The sequence below is a fragment of the Terrapene carolina genome, unplaced genomic scaffold, assembly GCF_002925995.2.
Source record: "Terrapene carolina triunguis isolate 2854851 unplaced genomic scaffold, T_m_triunguis-2.0 Scaffold194, whole genome shotgun sequence".
NCBI classification, from domain to species: Eukaryota; Metazoa; Chordata; order Testudines; family Emydidae; genus Terrapene; species Terrapene triunguis.
In genome coordinates, this window is record NW_020664545.1 from 4030431 (window position 1) to 4045864 (window position 15434).

The 15434-nt window shown below is 39.2% G+C and overlaps 1 protein-coding gene across 7 annotated transcripts in view; it reads right to left on the reverse strand.

The window, feature by feature from the left end:
- Positions 1–15434, reverse strand: part of DAZAP1 (DAZ associated protein 1) — a 41405-nt gene that overhangs the window by 25593 nt on the left and 378 nt on the right. For 5 of the 7 annotated variants that reach the window (XM_024210212.1, XM_024210206.3, XM_024210208.1 and 2 more), the window contains exons 2-5: positions 6257–6297; positions 5512–5678; positions 5162–5227; positions 825–935 (exon numbers count right to left, since the gene is read on the reverse strand). In XM_024210212.1, the coding sequence (XP_024065980.1) occupies positions 825–935; positions 5162–5227; positions 5512–5678; positions 6257–6297 (385 nt within the window). Of the gene's footprint in view, positions 1–824; positions 936–5161; positions 5228–5511; positions 5679–6256; positions 6298–15434 lie in introns of those variants that run through there. The other 2 variants (XM_024210207.3, XM_024210213.2) reach the window with 2 other exon arrangements.

A 15434-nucleotide genomic window follows, 5' to 3' on the forward strand; every position in this document is an offset into this window, starting at 1 on the left:
GACCAGTACAATTGACATGAACAGTCATAAAATTTATACTACTCCACAATATTTTAAATTGAACTTAATATACAAACTAATCTTTGAACATTGTAACAATTTACCTATTCCAGAAAAAATCTGGCAATAAAAGTAGAAATAAATGTGAGTTTAATGAATTCATATCTGGACATCTTCATTCTATATCGACTTAAAACTGAAGCGGGCAAAATTTCAAGAAAAGCATGAGTAAGAAACTGCATGAATAGTAGTCTGACCCTAGAAATGAGATTCTGAAGACCGAAAGGACTCAGTTAATTTTAAAACAGCATAGTGAAACCAAAACAATGTCAAGTGGATCACCAAAAAGTCTTTCACCAATTTGCTTAGAGGACAAAGACCTGTGATGATGCAAATTCACTGAAGTACCTGCTGTTCCAAAAGGAAATGGAAAGTTTTCATAATCAAACTAAGGTACACTAAAACAGCAGCTGAAAGGAGGGTGATAAGTCACATCTATACTCAAGTCATAATTAAACTTGAGGGTTCCCCCCCCCCCCTTTGAAGAGGGGAGAGAAAATAGTATCAGGAATAGCTAAACCAAAGGAGGCAGGGGAAGGTGCATAACAAGTTGCGCACATGAGGGCAAGCGATCTGATGAAAAATGGCAAATGTGCTGCAAAAGTAAACATTTACTATACTTTATCACAAAACACTTCAATATGTCTCTGTGGAAGTTTGCCTAAATTAACACTAAAATTTGACAGCTTAATGAAATCAGAATGAAGACGGGGGAAAAACATCTTGTAACCAGCCGATGCTTGCCATGATGATGAATGACTCACCACTCCGAATTTCTTGAAGTATTCCCTGAGCTCAGTCTCGCCACAGTTGTGAGGGATCCCACCAACAAAAATTTTATTTGATTTACTGTTATCACTTCTGGGTCCTTTCTGCTAAATCAAGAGGGATAAAATACTATTAGTTAGAACTGTGATAAACACTGTAGCATAATCTTCCTTCACTGGTACATGAAGGTGAGTTGCTCTAATCCATTTTGCATTCTAGGACTAACAAAGTCACAATTCAAATTGAAGTCCAAACTTGGAAGACACCCATTTTGTTTCAAATGGAGCAAAAGCGTGTTCTGGATTCATTAATTTGGTATGCTTAGCTATAACTTGGTGTCCTTTCTTGGTAAGGATGGAGAACTGAGGGCAATGTTCTGAAAGCATTTATTTCTTAATTAAGCAGTATTAACCAGCAGGTTGTGGGTTGTGCTGGGATAGCAAATAACCTTAAGGGGATTTTTAGACACTATCATTTACATTCTTTCAATCCACAAAAGTTGGGTAATTAAAATACACCTCTACCCAGATATAACGCTGTCCTCGGGAGCCAAAAAAATCTTACCGCGTTATAGGTGAAACCGCATTATATCGAACTTGCTTTGATCCGCCGGAGTGTGCCGCCCCGCCCCCCCGGACCACTGCGTTACCGTGGTATATCCGAATTCGTGTTATATCAGGTCACGTTATATCAGGGTAGAGGTGTATTACTGATGTCATTGGAGAAACTTGAATGTTGATTAGTGAATCGCCCAAATGAAGATGAACATCTGTAGTAGACCTGGACTGTACTCTACCTAAACATCCCCACGGCTATTGAAGAATCACAGTCAAGGATTACCTAAAGCCCCCCCCTCCCCCCCCCCTTTTTTTTTTTTTTTTTTAAACTTACAGCCTAGAAAATGTCAAAGCCTATCAATTGTTGACTCTATACTCAATTTCAGCAACCATGAATTTACAAGCCAGGTGGACCTGGTTCACAATTAGTGGAAGGCTAAACATGTTATTCTGGGAAATCAAGATATGAGTCCAAGTAAAACAGACTTCATTAAAGTAACTTTTTTATGGATTTCTACAATTCTGGGTAATTAGAACAATTTTTTTTTGTTGGGTGGGGGGAGGGAGGGGGGGAAGAATACAGGGTAGCAGAGAATTTACACTGATCAGTCCTAAATTGTAGTCAGATGGTTTCTACTTCAGTTTATTCACTTACAGGATAGACATTCAGGATAAAATTTTCAAAAGTGGCTACGTGACTCAGAACCACAAGTCGTGCTAAAAAGGTGATGGACACACATCTCAATGAAAATCGAAAGGACTCAGGCTCCTAAGTCATTTAAGTCCTTCTGAAAATTTTACCCAAGTGCATCTATTCCCACAGGCATTTCAAATATAATGCCTGTATCATTCTCTTATCTAGAGTATATCATGAACTGTTTAATTTTCTTCCTCTGAGCACAAGCACCTTTCATTTTCTTAGAAACTGGGAGCTGAAAAGAAAGGGAGTATTTGCAGTACTAAATATTTATAATATTGTTAATATAGTTTTTTTTTATAATGTAAGTTATTCCAGTAGAAGCCAAATATCCCCATCATATTCCCCAAGTAGATAGATGGAGCTTACACCAAGCAATTCATGTTCAGGATTTACTGTTCTTCAGAAACACAGTTCAGATTTGGGGACAATTTATACCTTCAAGCCAGCGGCACTGCTATGGGTACCCACATGGCCCCACAGTATGCCAACATTTTTATGGCTGACCCAGAACAACACTTCCTCAGCTCTCGTCCCCTAGAGCCCCTACTCTACTTGCGCTACAGTGATGGCATCTTCATCATCTGGATGCATGGGAAGGAGGCCCTTGTTGAAATCCTGGTGGAATTCCTCAATTTCCACCCCACCATCAACCTCAGCCTGAACCAGTCCACACGAGATCCACTTCCTGGACACTACAATGCAAAGAAGCGATGGTCACATAAACAGCACCCTATACCAGAAACCTACTGACTGCTACATGCCTCCAGCTTTCATCCAGACCACATCACACGATCCATTGTCTACAGACAAGCCCTAAGATACAACCGCATTTGCTCCAATCCCTTAGACAGAGACAAACACCTACAGGATCTCTATCAAGCGTTCTTAAAACTACAATACCCACCTGAGGAAGCAAAGAAACAGAATGAGAGCCAGAAGGGTACCCAGAAGTCACCTACTACAGGACAGGCACAACAAAAAGTAACAGAACTCCACTAGCCGTCACCTACAGGCCCCAACTAAAACCTCTCCAGTGCATCACAAAGGATTTACAACCTATCCTGAAGGACGATCCCTCACAGACCTTGGGAGACAGGCCAGTCCTTGCTTACAGACAGCCCCCCAACCTGAAGCAAATACTCACCAGCAGCTACACACCACACAACAAAAACACTAACCCAGGAGCCAATCCCTGCAACAAACCCTGTTGCCAACTCTGTCTGCATATCTATTCAAGGGACACTGTCATAGGACCCAACCACATCAGCCACACCAACAGGGGCTTGTTCACCTGCACATCCACCAATGTGATATATGCCATCATGTGCCAGCAATGCCCCGCTGCCATGTACATTGGCCAGACCGGACAGTCTCTACACAAAAGAATAAATGGACACAAATGAGACATCAAGAATTGTAACATTCAAAAACCAGTAGGAGAACACTTCAATCACCTTCAACACTCAATAACAGACTTAAAAGTGGCCATTCTTCAACCAAAAAAAACTTCAAAAACAAACATACTTCAACAAGAAACTGCAGAACTGGAATTAATTTGCAAACTGGACCCCATCAAATTGGGCCTGAATAAAGACTGGGAGTGGCTGGGTCACTACAAAAAGTAATTTTCCCTCTGTTGATACTCATACCTTCTTGTCAACTGTTGGGAATGGGCGACATCCACCCTGATTGAATTGGCTTCGTTAGCACTAACCCCCCAGTTGGTAAGGCAAGTGCCATCTTTTCATGTGCTGTAATATATATACCTGCCTACTGTATTTTTCCCCCCATGCATCTGATGAAGTGGGTTTAGCCCATGAAAGCTTATGCCCAAATATATTTATTAGTCTCTAAGGTGCCACAAGGACTCCTCATTGTTTTTGCTGATACAGACTAACACGGCTACCCCTCTGAAACAGAACTCAATTTGTAGACTTAACCATAAAGGAAGACTGAAAGGGACATCAGTTGATTAAAAAAGGCTAGTCAAAAATGGGATCTCAAGAATTTGGCTATAACTGCAAAGATTTCATCCTCATTTTGTGCCTTGCATGCTCACTCATAGATTTTACAAGTTACACTACCTGAAGAATAGGAAAAAAAGTAGATGCTAGACAAACAGCTACTTTACCAGTTAGATTAAAAACAAAAACAAAAAACACACACACCCAGGAGACAGAACAATACTAAAATTAAACCAATAAAATAAATATATTTCAGAAAAAAATATGTTCAAAATATAGCAGAACTTTAAACAGAGCAACAATCCAGTTTTCTTCCCCAAAAAGGTGGTGGTGGAGGTCAAGCTGTGGTACAAAATACCTGATGCTACCACAGTATAAGGAACATAAATAAGTTTTGAATTAATTCATCCCCCTATCTCTCTCCCTCCAAAAACCCTTACACAAGTGTTGATGAAATTCTTGAACTTTGTTTGGCTCCTGTAAATCAGACGTAAGAGCTAATTCAGATTTAGCCTGTTTGAAATGTCACAAAAGCATACAATTTAACTTCTACTCTATTTGTCCTTGCATAGTCACAGATCTTCACCACCACCATTACCCACATTCAATCATACTTGCTTCTTGTCAAAGTATTTCTTTGATTTCCATACTCTGGCTTGTTGTACACCCAGCAGCAATCAGTAGATGTGTCACAATGTCAGTTAAAACCACAAGAATCTTTGAACAAAAGACCTAGTAGCATAACCAACAATTCCAATGAGAGCTGCACCCCTATGAAAAAAACACTTGGCTGTTAGAACTAAAATTCTGTTGAAGCAGCATGTATGAAAGTAAACTCCTTCACACACCATAATATAAAATGTAGTCAGCTTTAATTAAGAAGGCATCTGGCCTTAATACCAACTGCTTACTGTGTTTTACGCCAACACTTCTGCATTTCTCCCTCAGTTCCAAGCAGGTAAAAGAGCTTTCTAAAATTTACGTAAGATGATCAGGAACTGAGAGAAATACCAACATGATATTCATGATGCGTACAGGCTGAAGAGTGCAGGCTGCTAGCCAGAAAGACCTTAGAATATATCTATCAGCATACTTTAAGGATCTCTCCTTACCCATCCCTCCTTTGGCCGTGTTCTTTCTGGTTGCATTCCCCGAGGTGTACATGGCTTTGGATCAATCTGTAACAAGTTCCAAATTGGTCAGTTCTAAGTGTGCAGAATATTTTGCTCTAATAAATGCATTCAAAGCGCCTGTGGATGCCATTCTCTAAACTTAACACTTCTGATAAAAGTTACCCCCAGATTACACATTTTGGAAGGAACAGTCATTGAATTAAACATAGCTTGAATTATTCATATGTCAACCACCACCCAAATTACTTTTAAATTCACCAATTTTAAAAAAATATTAAAGACCTAGTCATATTCTAAATAGTTAAAACCAAAGTGACAGGTAAACTTACATTTCGGCCATCTAATGTATGTGGTCTGCTGGCCAGTACTGTTCCCACGCAGTTGGGATCTTTAAATTTGACAAATCCAAACCCTCGAGATTGGTTTGTTGTTTTATCTTTCATTATTACGCAGTCTACAACTTCTCCATATTGGGAAAAGTAGCTACGGAGAGTTTCTGTTAAAAAATATGGTATTAAGCAGAACCAGCTATTAAAGAGTTTAACTTTTAGTAAAACTGACATGTCTAAATCTTCTAATATGCACTTGCTAAAACCTCGCATCTGATGATTTGTATCATTTAAAGAGGATATACTAGCCATGTATCTGAAAACAGAAGATGCTCATTGTTTTAACTCCACTCAGGCAGATGGAAGAAAATAGTGCAGTAAATTAATTTTCAAAACAGATCAGCTATTTCTGAGTCAGCACTTTAAGGGATATCAAAACCAACTTTTCCTAATATCAACCAACATAACCAGGGAATATAAAATTTCCCCATATCCTTGTCCAGGAGATATGAAAGTGACATAATGTAAAGATGAACAACACAGTCAGGAGAGAAACGTAAATTTAAAGTTTCTTTACGGGAATTCTATTACTGTCATTCATTAAAAACAACAAAATCGAAGATTAGTAGTAAAGACTCAATTTTCTAGAGATGTTACTACTATATTACTTTATAAGAAAGTATGAGGTATAAAGTTTTGTCCTTTGTAATGTTTTGGTATAATGGCTGTAGAATACATAACTTACCTTGTGTTGTACTCCAGTCTAGGCCACCCACAAACAACTTTCTGTAATTCAAACAACATATTGTGGTTAAAGTCTGAGGTCTGAATCAAACATGATGCATTTATTTTAAGTAATAACATACACAACCTGTTGTGCTTTCATCTAGCTAATGTAGTATTTTAGCATACTTTGAAGAACTCAAGGCCTGTTACTCACTGAAGATCCATTTCTCCTTTGCTTTTAAGTTTCCATTTTTATTTCAAGATTATCTTCAGGTATGTTACATACTGTTAGTATAGTGATGGATTTAAAAACACTGAAGTATTATTTCTTCTGCATCCCACGGGTATAGGATTGCACGTTTATACCAAGAATATATTTTATTCTCATTTGAAATAGCAGATAGGAAATATGCCAGAAAAGCAGAAGTCAAATCAAACATCTATAGCTTTGACATTCATAAAAGAAAATATACGTCTAACAACATTAAAATATCCAGAAGAAAGAAGACAACACCAAATATCTTTACTTATCTACTTTTTGGGACCAAGTGGGGTTGTTCATGTTGTGAAAATCCCCATGGTTCAGAGAGTACGAGCAAGGACCTACTCATCATTTTATTCCCGAGTTAAGGGTTTGAAGTAGTTTGTAGGATCTTGCATGGACCCTCTGAGAATAAGCTCAGAGAACACCAGTGTGACTGTTTTAATAAACCCATTAAACACTGAATGTTGAACACAACATACAAAATTGTTAAGAAGGATAAACAACAACCCAACTAGATTACAGTTATTAAAATCATCTGTTGAGTATCCAATGGGATATGTAAACACTGCAAATACTGCAGTCCCTGAATCCCCTTTGTAAGAATAAATGTTATAGCAGATTTCCCAAGTTCTCTAATGTACTTCACTTTACCTTTCCTTCTTCAAGGGACTATCTTTAAAACTACTGGTGTATGAAAATTTATTCCACCTCAATTACTAAAGTTATCTTGTACCAACTTCCAAATGTCAAGCAATAAATGCGTACACACAGGGAAATGGTATAGCAAATTTCTCTTGTGTGCCATATGGTAAAAGCTCAATGGGAATCATGACTAAAAGACATATGCTTCACTTTAAAGCATGTTGAACTAGATGCAATAATGAAAAATTCAGGCATCATTAATTCCAATCTCCTGGAACTTCTGTATACCGCTTTTCCTTTGACCTAATTATAAACTTAGAGAACAACATTTGAATTTCCCCCCACTCTCAAATCAAAGAGCTGGAATTGGTCCTTTAGGTGAATTACACCCACTTGTCTTTGGGCTCCCAAAAATCAGAAAGAGACAAAGTCAAACCCAAAAATCCATAAAAAGAAACTCTTACATAGCAAACAAAACATTAAAAGTAATTATTTATTCGCTACTTATATGTTACTACTTCACTTATCTTGGAAGACAAGTCAGATTCATTTTTGGTTACTGTCAGATTCTAGTTAATAAATGAAAGTGAAAGGAAAAGTAACTACAAAATTCAGGTTAAAAACTGCAGGGGAAAGTTTAGTTTTTAAATGTATATTGGCATAAAAAACAGGGAAACATTTCTATTGTTTGGTCTTTAGGTCTTGGAAAGCTCATTTTCACAATAGCGACATCATTCTAGGGAAAAATCTAACCTGACAGCATCTCGGTCAAGTTGTTTGTTAACTGCGGTGAAAACTAAAGAGCAGTGAAGTTAGGCTCCGCTAGTTACAAAGTCCTGACAGTCAGGCTACAAAAAGATCCTTCTGTAGCTAATTTTTGAAACACAAAATTAATGATTTGCAGTCTAAGGCTTGGTCTACACTTACCCCCCAAGTCGAAGTAAGGTACGCAAATTCAGCTATGTGAATAACGTAGCTGAATTCGACATACCTTACTTCGAACTTACCGCGGTTCAGACGCGGTCCACACGCGGCAGGCAGGCTCCCCGTCGACTCCGCGGTACTCCTCTCGTTGAGCTGGAGTACCGCAGTCGACGGCGAGCACTTCCTGGTTCGATTTATCGCGTCCAGACCAGACGCGATAAATCAAACCCGGAACTTCGATCCCCAGCCATCGAACTACCCGGTAAGTATAGACCAGCCCTAAGACTGCAGACTGCACCATTTTTGTATGGTAGTCTCTCTGCTTGAAGAAACAACGCAAGATACCAAATAAAAGTGGAAATTTATGCTAATTTGGTTGTATCTGAAGAGAGTCTTCTCCTAACAGGCTCTTACCATAGCATAAAACTATCTTATATACTGCTACCCATTACCATAGTATTGGAGCACCTTCCACATAAAATCAATAGCAAAGATTTCTGCTTCACGGTAACAGAACAGAATGCCAAGGCCTTTCCCACAAGGAAAATACATAGTCTAGTAATTCTGTAAACTTTGCTGTGCAGTCAGCACATCATGTTTTGTTTGATCCTACTTTAGAAATGATGGGTGTTTTTTTTTTAAAAAAATTACTTGAAATTAATGACTCTCAGACTCATTAGTAAGTTCTTAAATTATTTTAGTTTCCAAAAATAAGTTTATATGAAATGTGACATTCAAAAAAGATTGTGATGTAATAAGAAGGCGTTTCCTAGGAACCTTCAGGCACTAGGTAAAGAAGACAAGCCCATTTTAACTAACTTATGAAAAATATTTTTGCTGCAGTTGAAACCAAATGGCAAACATTAAATTGTGTGCTCCCCACTTTAAAAACAGAACACAGCAGGTCAAGTTTCATTTCGTGCACTGAACATCTGGAATACTAAACTATAGTATTTAGTTTTAGTAAAATTGTCACAATAGGTAGCTTTGAAAACCAATCAAAATGCATTGCTTAGGTATGCTGGTTGGTCAGAATTTGTAGTTTTGTTACAAAGACAAGAGGCATGACAGTGACATATGTATTCATACAATGCCTTTCATCTGAGTTCATCAAGGTGTTTAATAGTTATTAATCCACCTGTGATTTGAAAAATGTGAAACAGAAGTGACCGGGCCACAGTCATGAAAGTCAGACACTGAATTAAAAAATGAACTTTGGAGCACTGACTTCCAGGATTGAGATCAACCACCAGAAAACTCCTTAATACTGAACTGAGAAACCATACCTACAATGTCACCTTATGATACAGTTTAAAAGTAACAAGTGAGGACAGTCTCATGCCTGTTGTATATCAGGAAGTTATGGACCAAAACACTAAGACTATAAAAAATTACCAATTCTTAAACTAAAATGTAGCAGAAATCTAGGTCAAGGGCAAGTTTTCAGAAACAGCATCTAAATCGGTACCCACAAGTTCTCCATGTTACAGCATGCCCCAAAATTTCTATTTGTGCACAGACGCTGGACTACCTGATTTGCAACTGTATGCACATGCATATCAATTTTAGCATTTAAAAAAAACCCTACATATACAAAAAGTGCATCCCATAATTAAAAGCTAACTTAAGGCCATCCCAACATTTGGCCCTTACTCAGAACCAGCATCTTAAAGGTCCACCTGTTATATTTTAGTAAGTAACTGAGTTTACACTAATATGACAGGGCGGTCTACTTCGTAAGAAAATGTCCTGTTTTCATGATCTTTCTCCAGAGAAAAGAGGAAATGATCTATTGTTTTTGTTTTCCACTTTGCTATAGTGCAGTGTATAGCTCAGCTGAAGTCAGAAAGAAGTGTCTCCCAATGAGAGGAGAAAGTTTCATTTGTATTTTTCCCATTCTCAGCCCGTAGATAAAAAAAAAAGAGCTACTTTACCCTATGAGAAAATGTTGCAACTTCCTCTCACCTGCTTTATGCAGAAGAAACTGGCTCTATTAAACAAATAGCTACTCCCTAACAATGGCTGCCATAAGGCACCAGTCAGCTTAGCTGTTGCTAATTTACCGAGTTGTGAGTGCAGTAGTAATTAATCATCCGGAATTTTGGATAATTCTGCTGTACAGAAGAAGATTAGTAGTGGTAGCATAGATTTCACTTGTTCACTTGAGCTAGGAGCTCCAGGGAGGTATGGCAGTTTAGAAAAAGGCTGCAGTCAAGCCTCAGGAGCTAAAATTTGATTCCAGGAGCTGTAATTTTAATTTTTCTTGCATTTCTTTTAAAACACACATTACACCAACTTGTTCCAAGACATCTCAAGCTTACTTCAGCTGCTCAGCAAATGATAGTAAATAAAAATGCTTTAAGAATTTAGGTTTCCAGAGTCTAAAAATAATTAACACATTGTACAAATTTTAATCTTATTAAATAGTATTTTAAAATTTGCCTAGATGGATCAGGGATTTCACCTCTAAGTCACTGGTTCGTAGATGGACCAGATCAGCAATGACATAAGCCTTATCTGCACTAGAAAACTGATTTGCTGCTGAGAACAGTTGTCAGTGGGTTCACATGAACCAGTCCAGAAAACGACTATCAGTGTACAAAGGACAATTTTCAGCACTCTTACAAAAACACTGACTACATCCACACTTAAATTGTTTTGGGGGAATGATCATTACCATATCCTCACCAGTGATACCAGTGTATACAGGGCTTCAGTGTTTTAACTGCCATATAACCCAACTCTGCCGAAAGCTGGTCTAAATGATACAAAAGTAAAAATGCCTGGGCACGCCCACCATTTACCACCACCAGTGAAGCTGCACCCACAGTAGTGCGCAACAGAGGGAGATTTCCTGGAAGATACTATTAAACTAGGCTTACATGTTGAGAATGTTTTCCACAATGGTGCTAAAAATGGTTTTGTCCTGTCTCTAGGCATTGAAATGTTTGCAGCATCAGTTCAAAGGAACCCACACATTGCTGACAATAGTTTCGAGTAACATGCCATTTTTTGGTTTGGATAAGGTTTTAAAGCCTACCACCAGATGGTCCATTTGGTTATCTGAGTGAAGCAAATTTCTTTCCATCCAATTGCCCATAAGCAGATACAAAAACAGTTTTGCTAGCAGTCTCACCAAAGTGGCCAAGATGAGAACTGCACTCTTCCTTAGATCTGGTCCCCCCAAAAGAGAGCCTTCACTGCTTCTTCCTATGCTGTACCTATTCTGTGAAAACAAAGTTTCTAATAATGCCTAATAGGAACCACACAAAGATTTTTTTTAAATAAATCAGGTAGTTTTGTGTATAACAAAATATTCACAATTAAATTTTATTATAAATAAAAAAGGCAACGATTTTAGCTTTAGTTTTAAACCAAGGACTCTGGATTAGCAATACGCTCTTCATCTGCCACATACAACTATTCTATGTCAGGTTATCAAATATAAAAAAAAAATATGCCATCTGTGGGTTTCTGACAGACCATCTAGTTGTTTGACTGCAGGGAGTTCCCCTTCTCGATAATGACCATTGAAACCTTCCAACTCCATTATAAATTATTTCTAGCTACTTCACAGACAAATATTCAAACAAAAAAGAAGGGTTGTCTAAGGTCAACTACAGCAGCTGTATGTAAATAGAGCACTTCTATTTATATGCATACTATAGAATGGCAAAAGCCAAGACAATCTTAGCCTTCAGCTCTGCGATGGATGGATTCTAATATACTGAGCAAAAGTAAACCCTATTTAACCAACCCACCTGCCTAAAACAAGGATACAGGCACAATATAAAGGAAAGCTGACAGAAGCAAAATATTTAAGAAAGGACAGTGCAAGAGGATTGCTCATCTTGCAACATTTAGCTTATACCATCATCAACCTGTTCTCATGAGTCTTACACAAGCTGAGGCTTGGCCATTTACAGCTTTGCTTGTACAAACACTTAAGGACAGGTAGTTAGTAAACTCTTGCCATCAGTTCAAGTATTGTGCAAGTGTACTTCTCTCTCACTCACAAAAATCAATGTTTTCACAAAGCTATATATAACAACTGATATTATGGAGCTGCTGTAATCAACCCATAGTAAGGCTGAAGTTAACTTCTCTCAAACAAAGCAGATCATTCTGAAATTTTGCATGCTTCACCTCATCCCAGAGTAGTTTGCATGGGACAATACAAGTGGAGGAGGAATATATGACATGCAAAGCAGCTCCATCCCACCTCTGGAGTCAATGTGTTAACTATGCCCAGAAATATTACACAACAATTGAAACTTTCAACAACGTGAAAGTTTTGAATTAACTATAACAAAGACACTTATTAAACTAAATCTCCAATTAATATCCTCGCTGATGAATACATCAGCTGTTTTCAATGTAGTTTCAGTAGGCTACAGAGTCCTCCAGGAGTACACCATTTTCTTTGGCACACAGTAGTTTAAGTAGTAACTGCAGTGAATAGTATCCATAAAATCTCTATGTGCCCCAGCTAGTGCAAAGGATTACAGCCCTTATGTGTATAATGTATCACCTAGGTGATTTGCCTTGGAATCTCATGTCGTTTTCCCTTCAATTATATAGGCAATCATAACCAATATGGTATGAAATAAAAGAAGCAGGTTTCACCAGTAGTCGAGAGAGAACGAGTCTTAGGGGCTCATAGCAGTATGAGACTATATACTCAGGTATTAAATATTTTCAACCACAAATCCCAAATTTACAAAACTAAAATTCCATGTGCTGTATGGCACAAATTCCCCTCCCTTCATTACCATTACCCTATTTCTCAATACAGCGGGAAGACAGTGAACTAATCAAAGTCTTATTTTATTATATGAGTTTACCAGGCTTCCATGAATGTCAGAACTGTAATATTTGGCAGTAAGCATGAAGTCTAGGTAGCGAAAGTAATAAATCTCAAGACACAAGGAGCAGCAAAGAGATTTGAAAACAGAAGCCATGTCAGACGGAATAATCAAAAGGCAGGAGAAGCACTCTACTACTCCATTCTCAGGCATTATCTCTCAAATTAGATGTTTTGAGTCCAGCAGACCCAGAACATCTTTCAGATCTTATTTTTTTTTAATAATTTTACACATTGTAATACCATAAATATTTAAAACTGTTTCTTCAGAGTGATAATCACATATCAACTTTAGCAGTTAGCCTACTGGAAACACAAGTGATCAAAAATATGAAAACTTTTTTCTTTCTAGTATCTGTCAATTCAATATTCCCCACTATACAAATTACACCTATACCCCGATATAACATGAATTCGGATATAATACGGTAAAGCAGCGCTCGGAGGGGGAGGGAGGAGGAGAGGAGAGAGACTGCGCACTCCGGCGGATCAAAGCAAGTTCGATATAACGCCGTTTCATCTATAAAGCGGTGAGATTTTTTTGGCTCCCGAGGACAGCGTTATATCGGGGTAGAGGTGTAGTTCAACAAGCTTGGAATGTTCTTTTTTTAAGTTAATGCTGACAGTTCAATTACTCCCACATATTTTGTTTCTAAGCTTTTAAAAAAATGTTATCAACTTACATTTTTGCATTAGAAGGTAAGACTCATACTCTAGTCAATTAGGCAGCCACAGAAGATTTATAACAGCTTCCAAAATACAATTTTTATTTCTTAAGATTAATTTCTAGTTGACTGCCAAACAGACTTGACATCATAGTAAGTTGTCTAAAACTGCAACATATCCTATTTTTTTCACCTTTCCCTTCTAAGTATTTTTGAGTGGATAAAGAAATTAATGATTATTGTTTTTTACCAACTAAAATCTGATCCTTCCACACCTAAATATAAACTCAGGGAGTGAAATTATGAGCAATTTGCAATCCACAACAAGCCCATTGCCCAGAATGTGAGTTAACATAATATTTTGCCCAGTATTTATAAGCCTGTTTTAAACATGTTACTCCAGAGCAACAAATTAGTCACTTTGAGAAATGCAGCTGTCAATGCCCTCCCATGGGAGGGCATTTCAGAAATTAGTTTCAACAGTAATTGGGGCTCAGGACACAAAAATAATACTTTCAGAACAGGCAAATGCAATAAACATAAACCCAAGGGGCAAACACCATTCACTGAGACAAGTTATTTTCAAGGTATTCAGTACTATTACATCTCTTGTACTTCTGAGCTAGTTCAGAACTTAAACACAGAGGGACACAATAGATGAACCATTCTAGGAGTATAGTCCTGGACAATGTCGTCGAAGGTTTTAGTTTATGATTTTATGTATATTTTAGTTTTTACAAGGATGAACAGTTTATCATGGTGGAAAAATTCACCGTCGACTGTTGCTACATTTCACTACAACAAAACACTTGGCAACCAGTGTTGTGTAAAAATACTCTATAGTTTTCTGTCAATTCTCCCATGCACCGTCCACTGTCTTGCGAGTCTTAATATTGCAAAATGTTTGAGCAGTGTGTATGGAAAATTATATCAAATGCAATCTTAAATCCATGGGGAGCCATATATGGCATTATCTATTTGAAATAGCCAAAGTCCCCAGAAGGCCTTTAAAGCAAGGGGAACTTTTCTTTTTTTAAATTCAGCCATTCAAGATGCCTAATGTGAAGCGGATCTGTGGAAGCCTGTCAGTGGAAGGGAAGGTTAAAAGACCAGAGGCACAGTACAAGGTTCCCGTCTCTAGTAGGGAAGCAGAGGGAAGATAAAAAGACTCTCTGTTTCCGTCTTTGTCCTGCCAGTCTTGGAGGGGTAGATGTAGATGTATGGTTCAGCCTCAGCGGGCACCTCCCGACACAAGGGGGAAAACGATGTGGGCAAAGCCCGATGAGTCAGGGACTCCTTGCCCTGGGGTGAGACGGTCAGCGGATTTTGCATCTTCCTCGGCAACATCAAGGTGAGGACAAGCGAGGTGCAGGGCTGCCGCAGTTGCTCTGGTCCCATGAGACCCGCTTCGCGGTACGTCTGTGCGGACCCCCTGGCTGGGCCCCGGCTGGGCTGGCAAGCACTCTCAGACAAGGGGCCCTACGAGGCTGCGATCCCCGCCCCCCTCTCCCCACATGGGATGCTCCCGGGCCCACGGAAATGGGGCTCCGCGGACGCTTCGCTTCGCGGCCTGGAGGAGGGAGCAAAGGCTCCCGCTTCGGAGCGGGCAGGGAGCCCCTGTGACCTTGGGCCGCGGCGCGAAGCACCTGCAGCCGCCAGGCCCCCGGGCAGGCGCGGGACCGGCTTGGGGGGGGGGGGGGGCAGCACGTGGAGGGGAAACCCCCTCCCCCTGGTGAGATGCGCGAGGACTCAGGATGGCGTCAGCCGCCAGCTCGTGGCCAGGGGCAGCCGGGGGGGGGGGGGGCCACCCCCCCCCCCCCCCCCCCCCCCCCCCCCC